Raw genomic sequence first — 11493 nt, forward strand, 5'->3', positions numbered from 1 at the left:
AATTCATCTTGCAATGTCTTTTCAAAAATCATAACACTACATGTATTTCAGATAACTAGAACAGATAAGTAAGACCAATCAGGCCCTATCAAACGTTGCTGAACAGTGAACTAACAAGAAATGATCGCTGCTCACCTGGAGGGTGGAATTCTCTTAGAAAATACTAGTCTTCCCAATGTATTGATGGGACCTTGGTCCAACATCTTGAAGTAATTTGTGGGCATCACCATGGTTTCTTAGAATGAAAATTAAATGTTTTCATTATTACAAGATTTTTAAAATCATACCTACAAGAAACATTAATTATTATAAGGAGTATCAATGAACATTACTACAGATAGCTGTGTTATAGTTTAAGGATTAAGTTGACAATAGACTGTATGTAGAGTATGAGAAGAATGTGAACTGCATTGAGTATAAGTATCTAATTTACATGATCCTTTATAACATTATTAATTTGGATACCTTATAAATACCTAAAAACTTGAAAAAGTTACAAATTGAAAGTTTGAGGTTCAGCTTAACAGTTTACTGCAAGCAAGTGGTAAGTGGTATCAAATATATCCCAGGTAAACATGAAATGAAGACTATTATCATGTGAGATTCTTTATCACATGAAGGAAGAAGTCACATGACTTTACATTGGTAATACTTCCTGATGAGTTTATTATTGCAGAGACTAGAGAATTTACCTTTGGACATTGCTTCGTTTTCAGCCACAACAAAAGCCAGTCGCTTGAGGTGTTCGTACAGGTGGAGAAGGTAATCTCTATTTCTTCTGTGATCTGAGCCTTTGTCCCTGTGTCATTTGTGAATCAATCATTAGTGGGGATAAAATTAGAAATAAAATCATCTAGCTAGAAATTTCAAACTTTAAAATGTCTGCGCTGGAGTGGAACTCTCACACAATGTATGTGATACTTACTTGTTGAAGAGCTGACATAAGCCACCAAGTGGTAGATCCTTGTCGAGGATCTGAATCAGCTGTTTCATGGCACCATGTATGGCTGGTTTCTCAGTCTGAACTGGCTCCTGTTTCTTAGGAGATACTTGGAAGCTGTTACTACTAGTACTACGTTTCTTACTTGGGCTACCATCAGCAGGTGACCTCTCAGCCAGGAAAAAAGCAGATTCAACATTACTGAGGCACTTCTTAACATCTAAGGTAAAGTGTGCATACAGCTTGCAGTGTTCAGGAGACAGGGGCAGGGTGGCCGTCTGTAGGAATGTTTGTATGCTATGTTTATACAGGGCTGTGGAGATCTCCTGTTGTCCTGGTGATGGTGACATATTGTCCACACCTGTTCCCAGCTGTAGAATCCTCTCAAACTGAAGTACCATGTCTCTCAGGTCCCTCTGTCTGGACCGTTTACTCTCCTCCCCATGCTCCTTACCACCCACTTCCTTCTTGCCCACTGCTGAGCTGCCTGGTTTGTCCTTCAATTGCACCTTGATAGAGTCTATCATGTTATTACACATTTCCCATGTCCTACAGCCTATACATAGCAGATCAAACAGGATCATTACTTCACAATTCTCCTGCTGGAATGTCCACTCCATCTTAGCAGGCACTGACCCCCAAGTCCGAGAACTTGGAACACTGGGAAGGTCTTGCTGTGATAGAAGCTTTTCTGCAACCCCACTAATGGATACTGTAGCAACCCCTGCTGCAGCAACAGAGGCGAGGGCCTTAATATTGGATCTACCAGGCTTGCTAGATTTTGAAGGAGAGTTCTTGTGTGACCCAATGTTCAGGCCATGGAGCTTTCGGACAGCTTCACTGTAGGACTGGGAGAATGATACCTCTGCCACTTCAGGTCGTTCATCAAGTTTCAGCAACTGTGGAACAGTGAAATCTGCAGTCAATTTCAAGTCTCTTCCAAAGTGTTATGAATATTTAAGTTATCATAAATACAAATTCTCTAATCGGTTTCATAAATACTTATCCCAGAGCACACACTTTCCCAACCCCCATCCAAAACCCCAAAAATATTTAACAATAATCAACCAGCATTTTTTTTCATAAGTAAACCTATTCACATCACCTACATGTACAATTTTGAATGGCAGTAAAATCATTCAAGTCACCTTGGACTTTGGACAACAGCAAACTTACTTATGTCACCTAGGAGGAATTTAGAAGGCAGTAAACTTACTTTTGTGACCTGGAAGGACTTAAGAAGGCAATAAACTTACTTGTGGGATCTGGGAGGATTTTAGAAGGCAGTAAACTTACTTATGTGACCAGGGAGGATGTTAAAAGGCAGTAAACTTACTTGCGTGATCTGGGAGGATTTTAGAAAGCAGTAAACTTACTTATGTGACCAGGGAGGATGTTAAAAGGCAGTAAACTTACTTTTGTGACCTGGAAGGACTTAAGAAGGCAATAAACTTACTCGTGTGACCTGGGAGGCTTGAGGGTAGTTTCCTTTACAAATGCACATGTTGAGAAGGGTTTCTGGGGAGGACAGCATCAGAGGAATGATTCCTATTGGGTAACGGCGAGGCCCTTTCCATCGAACAGAGTGACGACTACGTGACCTTCGTCTGCGCCTCTGACCTTCAAATCCACTTTCAAGTATAGTTTCACTTTCTTGACTTGGACTAGATCTACTTCCTAGAAACAAACAAACAAACAAACTACTCTCAAAGAAATGCTCAAAATGTGAGAATGATTTTAATATGATTTATTCAAGATGTAAAATGGCTGTTATAACTGTAGGTCACGATAGCTCGGACTATTGAAGCATTGGCCTATATAACCTTGAGCGAAGATCTGAGGTGCATAATTTGATGCTCAATACCTGTGGTGATTTGTGTTTCACAAGCTGAGAAGCTAACTGGTCCATGTTTACCTGGTTGTGTCCTTTCCCTTCTTGCTCTGAAAAGCATGTGATGGGCCTCCTGTAAGTTGTTCAGTGAGGTAGCCACCACCTCAAAATAACTCCCTCCCCAACAAACAACTGCTGTTATAAATATCCATTTGACTACTGCTTCTCCATATCACCAGTAAAACTCATTAAAATAATAATATATAGTACCTAATTCTCAAAATACAACAGGGTTATCATCTAATTCATTTATAAATTACACCGAGGGTCAGTTTCTCAATTTCATTTTTCCTTCTGGAAGAGTTGTGAATTCCTGAGAAAATGACCTGAAGTCATCAGACAGTCCCTATAAAACAGTGGTCATGTAAACTGGACTTCATGTTCTATATCATGTATTCTTTATAACAATTTCTACCATAACCTTGTAAAAAGACATTTGAAATATGGATATATTAAGTTCTTAAAAATCTAGCAAAAGGTCACATTTTACAGAAATTACAGTACCTCCTTCAGCACCAGCACTGACTTGAACATCATAATTGATACTACATGCTCTATTTTGGATTCTGCTATACTTACAATCAGCCTTGTGATGTGATCTGTATTGTAATGCCACATATTTAAGCCTGATTATAATCACACCTAATACATTGTATAGAATAATTATTGTAAAACCAACTTATCTGTCTTAAATCCGACACTTACTGAAATCTGATAAAATTCAACAAAACCAGGCAGTACCCCTTCAGACTAATTAAATCATCCTATACAAAATAAGTGAGAGCTGGGCTACCTGTACTTCCAGTGGGTGTATGTCTCCGGTTTATCAGCTGACTTTCCATGATGTGACTGCCAACACCTTGGTCTTCCTCCCACCTGTCATCCATCACATTGACCGCCTCCAGTAACACCTGGCCAGGTGACAGGGGAATACTCTCATGACAAACTAACTGGAACCGCCACTGTGCTTCATGGACATACTGTGTCAACTGGGCAATTCTCTTCTTGATGACAGTGGAGTTGATGCTTGACTGGACCATGTGATTGAGAGATTGTTCCAGCCGAACGTCTATCACATCCTCAAAGTCTACATTACTGGCATTTCCCAGACTTTTCTCTGTTTCTGGATCTTTCCCCAACACTTTAAAACGAGCTGCACTTAAATCCAGAAGGCAGTCTTTTAGCATGGCAAGGATATCCCTGACCAGATATTCATTAGTGAGGAAGCCAAACCTGGCTCGCCCAGATATACTATCAACACTATGGGCACTACATGTACCGTTTTCTGACGCTTTCTGTGCAAGTTCTATCTCTGCTTTGTGCAGTACTTTAACTTTAAAATCTTTTTGATTCTTTTCAGTCATGCGCTTCCGTTCATCCTTAGTAATAACATCATTTTCAGTCTTTTTCTTTACTTCTGCATTAAGTATTTTGTGGTTTGATTTCATCCCACTATCAATGAATGGTTCATCATAAGCACTGCCAGTTTGGAAGAATCTTTGATCTGAGTAAACAAGCTCAGAGGTTTGATTTCTTAACATGTGTTCCCTTTCTGTAGGCTGCGGTGACACACTTTCTTCTGAAACCAAGCTCAATGGCTGTGAGTCTTCGTCTAAAGTGTTGTTACGACTACTATCATAGTCCGCAGCCTCATCACTATCTGTCTCTACCAATGAGTTTTCCTGAATGTCTTCATGAGTAACAAACAAAAGTGAAAATAGATTTTCCAAAATTTCCAATCGAAATGTCAATGGCTGTAGACGAGCCAGGTAATGTCTTGCCTTACTCAACTTTTCTGAGACATTTTTAGTGTAAATTGTTTGGAAGTTCTCTGTGGTTTTCCTGTTACTGCTGTGTTTACTCTTTTTAACATTGTCATCTCCCTCACTAAATGACCACTTGTGGGTTGGCTGTATAGGGTTAACTAGTCGGCTGACCGGGTATTCAGCACAGAAATAGATCGCCTCCATCACATTTCTAATCACACAGAATCCACTGTATATACTCATATCTCTCCACCTCTCTATGTGTACATCAGTTTCTGGCTTGGAAGGCTCATCATCTTTAGATACAAACCTGACAAACTTCACTTTCTTCTTTGATTTACGACCTATAAGTAAAAGATGAGAGAAATTGATTCCCATCTACCTGCTATGTATGCTCTGATAAATGTAATTCTATGTGAAAGAAACATATATACACTAACCCCTACAGGTGATATGAGGCTTGACAGAAGTAAATTCTCTGACCAGCAAAACTAAATCACTCCTGAAGTTGATGTGAAACTTAACAAAAGTAACTTCATAATGAAGGTCACAGATTCATTCACACAAAAACGGCATGAATTGACATCAGTAATTTCTATAATCATACTGCCCTTAACATAATTCACTCAGATTAGAGAAGAAAAGATTTCTTAAACTGCTGACTCAAGTACTCTTTCTGCTCCAAACAAAGTAAAATTCTTTTTGTTAAGTTTGAGCTCAGCTTGGCTAACCAGTGTGTGATCTCTCTTTCTTACCTGCCTCTTCCTGTAGAGGACTTTTCTGAAGGAGATGGAAGACTTCCTCTTGATCAAGGGAGGATATTCTGGTGGATTGATGGAGAACAAATAACACAGAATGGGTTTCTAATCCAAGGAACATCTCTGCTGCACGCTTCTGGTGATTAGAAAGTCCATCCTCATTCCCCTTCAGAAGTGGCCTGTGCAGAGGAAGTAAATAAGTAGAACTTAATTTTTTTTTGTTTTTTTGTGTGAGTTAAAACACACGTCTCTCACAATAGGCCAAATCATACTCATTGTTTATTACTAAATATACACCGATGAAGAGATAAACATTTGATCCTGGCCATATGACCTTGACCTTTGCACATGCATGACCTTGACCATGGCCATGTAAATTTAACAATTGTTCAAACACATCCTATAGGACTCACTGACTCTGACCTTTGATTGTAAAGGTTAAGGCTGTGGTAACTATTGGAATATACAAATACAACTTGTGATAAATAGATGGCTGACTTACTTTGTACGATCAAGACACCATTGTATCAAGTCTATTTGGTAAGATAGCTTGCTGCAGCCTGCCTCTAGGGCTGGATGCTGGAACTGGGCCTGGACAAGGAAAATAGTGTATTACATGTGCAACGTATTTGCTGAACAATCAGAGAACAAATACAAAACATCTTGATATTCACCATTTATTAATACTTCAAGGTACATATGGGCAAAGAGTAAATTGCAAGGGTATATTTGGGTTGTGTATAGAGTTTAAGGTACATATGGGCAAAGAGTAAATTGCAAGGGTATATTTGGGTTGTGTATAAAGTGTCAAGTATACTTGGGTTGTGTGTAAAGTTTAAGGTATATATGGGCCTTTTGCAAAGTGTAAGGAATATATGGGCCACGTCTAAAGTTGAAGGTACTTATGGGACGTGTGTAAAGTGTAAGGTACATATGGGCCATTTGTAAAGTGAAGGTATATATGGGCCATGTGTAAGGTACATATGAGCCGTGTGTAAAGTGTAAGGTACATATGGACCATTTGTAAAGTGAAGGTATATATGGGCCATGTGTAAGGTACATATGAGCCATGTGTAAAGTGTTAGGTATATATGGGCCCTGTGTAAGGTACATATGGACCATTTGTAAAGTGAAGGTATATATATATATATATATGGGCAGTGTGTAAAGTTTAAGGTACACATGGGCAAAGAGTAAAGTGTAAGGTACAAACCTGATCATCCCACAGCGTATCAAGTAATATTTTGGCCTGAGTGCATGATTTACAAAAGGACCAGCCATGTAACAGTAGCAATGGCTTTAGAGGCCACAACTCCTCTGGTTTCAAAAGTTCTGTTAACTCCACAAATGAACTGTTCTTTATCAAGGTAATGGCAGTTTCCTGAAAAGTATATATGAATTTACACCAAAAGAAAACAACAACTTTTTACTTTATAAGAGGTATGATAATGGCAGTATGACAATAAATGTCTCAGATTTACAATTATCAAAGTATACATTTCCTCTACAAACAATGGATCAATCATTACTGTGTTAAGACAAGATGTACAGTGGACATATAATGATATGGACACATCTCACCTTTCCTTAAATAAATGATGTTATGGAGACCCTTTAGGAACCAATGTATGCATCGTGAATTAAAATGGTACAAAATGGAGGCATGTTTACAAAGAAGGAGTTTTAACTGCTGTTACATCAATTCAGTGCATGATATCAACCTGAAAATTTCTCAGATAAGTTAATTTTAACTGTATCTTTATAAATAGGTTATTTTTTTCCCTTCAATTTCTTCAGTGACAGCTATATATAATGGGGCTTTATTTTAAAAAATCTTTCCAGAGTTTTCCAGACCTAAAGTTTTAGACATAAACATGAGTTGACTAAATTTTGTAACCTATCCCCTTCGTTATATTGTACAGCCTCTCTATCCACCTGATTAAAAAAGTATTCATCAGTTTATACTTACTATTATCGTCTTTAGGAAATGCTCTTGTCTTTCTAAACAAAGAACAAATAACCAATGCAGACGTATTTTCACATCCGAGTTTTTTATCCATTGAATGAATTGTCTGCTATTCTCATCAAGACTACAGTCAGTGTAGTTACTAATAGGTACACATTTGTTTTCCAGCTCATATTCCAGTTTACAGAATTCCTCAACCAAGTAGGTACTGGTCTTTCCAATCATGGATGAGAGAATCCTGTCTTTGCTCAGCACATTGCCCACACCACCAGATAGCTCAAGGAATCTTGCGAAGAGCTCACGCAAAGGGACATAATTTTGATAAGGTTCTGGGTCGTACAGAGCTAAAAGTTCATATACAGTTCGTATTTTGTCTTCCCTTACTACTTCAGTCACCTCCTGGGTACAGAAATTGGAGTACCTATCCAAAATATTGTTAATTCCCTGTAGGTAAATGTTTTGAAGAATGTCATTATTTTTTTTAAAGAAAGTGTACTTCTTCTCTGCTAAAATTGAACGTATGACTGTATGTCCCAAGACAGGTTGTTCTAGTAGCTTGGTTTGGAGGAATTCCTGAAGATCTGCTGACAACGTGACCAAAGCTGCTTTGCTTGTACTTGTCAGGGAGGCTTCAGTAATACATTTATGATAACTATATAAATCCTAAAACAAAAGATGGTGTAAGAACATATTAATATGTCATCATATATCAAAATAGTGTAAATGGTAAAATGGTGCATAATTCAGGGATAAATGTTCATAACATCTCAATACTTTTCTGTTTTGGTATTACATGTACTTTTTTTCATTTTCAAGATAAAAATTAAGGAGAAGTTAGTTTATCAGAAGTCAAGACATTGATGAATGTCAGAATTATCAACAAACTTTTGATAAATCATATCACACAAATAAATGTTTGAAACTTCATCATAATCATGTGATAATAATAATAAACAGTATATTATCATTAATTCAGTACATTACTTCAGTAACATAGTAACCTACCTTGTAAATAAGTCACAAAGACCCTATCCTAATGACACCCAGGTTATTGCCATGATGTAGCACAATGATATCTACCCTGAAGTCACACACAGAAACTTCTCGTGATGTCGTAAACAGATAATAACCTGATGTCAAACAGATAATTACCCCAATGTCATACAACAATAACAACCATGTTACACATATACATGTAACTATCCTAACGTCACACACAAATAACTATCCAAATGTCACACACAAATAACTCTCATGGTGTCACACACTCTATCAACTACCCAGATGTCAAACACAGATGATTATTCAAACAGGCAATTGGCCTGATGTTATCCACAGATATCTAGCCTGATATCAAACAGATAACTATCCTGACATCACACACAGTAACCTACTCTAATGCCACCACACAGATAACTAAATGTAACTCTTTGTGTAACTACCTGTCACACAAACATCAAACCTAGTGACCTATCTTGAAAACAAACCTGATTACCTATCCTGCCAACAAACACAGCTATATACCCTGATAACAACCTCGGTGATTAGTCTGATGAAAAGCTTGCTAGCAATCAGACAACAAACCTGGGTAACTACTCTGTCAATCAACTCAGCTACCTACCTTGTCAATAAACCTAGCTACTTATCCTAACAAGAAACAGAGCTACCTTCTGTGTCAAAAACTCTGAATACCTACCCACACTACCAACAAACTCAGCTACCTCCTGTGTCAACAAATTCAGCATCCTACTAACTCAAACAACAAACATGGGTTCCTATCCTTACAAAAACTTTGCTACCTACACTGGAACTATTCTGGATAACTACCCTGACAAAAACCTTGCTACCTACACTGATATCAATTCTGGATAACTACCCTGACGAAAACCTTGCTACCTACACTGATATCAATTCTGGATAACTACCCTGACAAAAACCTTGCCACCTACACTGGAACTATTCTGGAACACTACCCTGACAAAAACCTTGCTATCTAACCTGATATCAATTCTGGATAACTACCCTGACAAAAACCTTGCTACCTAACCTGATATGAATTCTGGATAACTACCCTGACAAAAACCTTGCTACCTACACTGATATCAATTCTGGATAACTACCCTGACAAAAACCTTGCTACCTAACCTGATATGAATTCTGGATAACTACCCTGACAAAAACCTTGCTACCTACACTGATATCAATTCTGGATAACTACCCTGACAAAAACCTTGCTACCTACACTGATATCAATTCTGGATAACCACCCTGACAAAAACCTTGCTACCTACACTGATATCAATTCTGGATAACTACCCTGACAAAAACCTTAATACCTACACTGATATCAATTCTGGATAACGACCCTGACAAAAACCTTAATACCTACCCTGATGATACACTCAGACACATTGTGACAAGTTTCCAGGAGAAGCAGCTGGAATTCTGTGTTTTGTTGTAAAAAGTCACTGTTGCTTTTCTGTAAAAAAATTAATATATATATATATACGGTACAGTTTAATAACGTTGATTGGACATCTGTAGTTATCAGAATACATTATGCATTGGAGAGAGAGAATTTCCAACATGTTCCATGTGCAGAATGTCCAAAATCATTTACATGCTGATTAGGAAAAGCACAGTATATTTGATGAAAATACATTACCCTGACTTAAAATTATATGCTATCAATTACCTTGTCCCCTCCTTGACAGGATGAATCGAACTTCCGATACTCCTGGAGACTAAGCCATGACAACTGTTGAGGGGATGTCACTGAGCATTCTGGGCCAATACTGAAGCTGATAAAACAAAATTTCTTATTACAAATGCTGGTATAATGATATTGAATGAGAACTAGTTCCAACACCAGTTTGATTTTAAACATATTGTGAGTAATCTTCCTCATTGACACTCTTGAAATATAGATTAATCGTTCTTTGTATACCATTGGGAAGACATTAACATCACAATCACAACATTTTCTTAAATCTTAAAATCAACAATTATAATTATTTGTTTTTAAAAATGCCATCAAAGATTTGTAATACCTAGAGTCTGAGGACATTATTTTTATTTCACTGCCTCCACTACGATTCAAACCCCGGACCACTGGCTTCATTGCGTTACATTCAACCAATCAAACGAAAAAGGAGATCTCTCTAGCTGAGCAGCTAGTACTTAACAGGGTTAAAGATCGGATGAATTTTCATACAAACTTTTCTGAATTTACTTAATAACCTTGGAAATGATTAATCCTAGTCTGAAAAGTTATGATTATCTATCCTTTATGATTTTTTTCCTGTTAGATACAGGACAGGTGTAGCATTCATACGGATGATCATGCATATACAATGGTAGTTTGTTCTTTGAAAATTCCGCCATCATTAGACAAACCTTCTGTCATAAGGATTCTCTGTGATCTCCCGAAGTATGTCTTTGACATTCCTTCCAATCAGTTGTCCCTCGTGATGCAGCTGCTGAAGACAGGCGCGGGCAACCTCCCACTGTCCTAGGTACAGATTGTTACAGAAATACTGAAACAGCCTTTCAACCGAATATTGGCGCTCCTGTTTATAAGGAAAAACGTCTTTGTTGCCAGTTTTTTCCATCCTGAATCACGATAGCTATTATTTTGATAACGCCTTGGGTACAGCATCATATTTAAAAACTGCCATTGAAGTTCAGAAGTTCAATGTTTGTTATGATGGATATCGCCATCTTGTTTGATCACATGAGAGGTTAACCTTTGAACTGTGGCAGGATGATAATAATTCAATTACTGACAGGGGGAACGTTGGTACAAAATTCCAGGTTAACAATTAGGCATAAAATATAAAATAATTATGTTATTCATATGATACTCTTACTTGCTGTATATTTCATAAAAATCACAGCAAATAACACATTTTAAATTCCGGAAGTTGTGGTGCCATTACCGTTTCCATATAAATAGTTAGAAAACGGCGTGATATATCAAATAAACCAATCATAATCTCCGTTTCATTTTGCGGCAATTTCGAAGCATTGAAATGGACTTATTTTGCATTGTATTTTATTTATTGTGAATAAATAAAAATCAATGTAGCGGTTTCTGCAAAGATAGTAAGTATATCGAATTTTTATAACTGAACAATATTACAAGACTTCCATATGTAGGAAATTTCCAAATA

General features: G+C 37.4%; 1 protein-coding gene across 1 annotated transcript in view; it reads right to left on the bottom strand.

Moving 5' to 3' along the window:
- LOC132558693 (zinc finger FYVE domain-containing protein 26-like) overlaps window positions 1-10932 on the bottom strand; it is a 42303-nt gene extending 31371 nt beyond the window's left edge. Inside the window, exons 1-12 of the mRNA XM_060223288.1 lie at window positions 10718-10932; window positions 10017-10122; window positions 9711-9800; window positions 7325-7984; window positions 6569-6736; window positions 5858-5946; window positions 5353-5534; window positions 3625-4941; window positions 2397-2617; window positions 926-1839; window positions 693-799; window positions 136-235 (exon numbers count right to left, since the gene is read on the bottom strand). Of these exons, the coding sequence (XP_060079271.1) occupies window positions 136-235; window positions 693-799; window positions 926-1839; window positions 2397-2617; window positions 3625-4941; window positions 5353-5534; window positions 5858-5946; window positions 6569-6736; window positions 7325-7984; window positions 9711-9800; window positions 10017-10122; window positions 10718-10932 (4169 nt within the window). The remainder of the gene's footprint in view (window positions 1-135; window positions 236-692; window positions 800-925; window positions 1840-2396; window positions 2618-3624; window positions 4942-5352; window positions 5535-5857; window positions 5947-6568; window positions 6737-7324; window positions 7985-9710; window positions 9801-10016; window positions 10123-10717) is intronic.
- Window positions 10933-11493: the final 561 nt, after the last annotated feature.

The sequence above is a fragment of the Ylistrum balloti genome, unplaced genomic scaffold, assembly GCF_031769215.1.
Source record: "Ylistrum balloti isolate Yb309-2 unplaced genomic scaffold, AGI_CSIRO_Ybal_v1 Utg370812, whole genome shotgun sequence".
NCBI classification, from domain to species: Eukaryota; Metazoa; Mollusca; class Bivalvia; order Pectinida; family Pectinidae; genus Ylistrum; species Ylistrum balloti.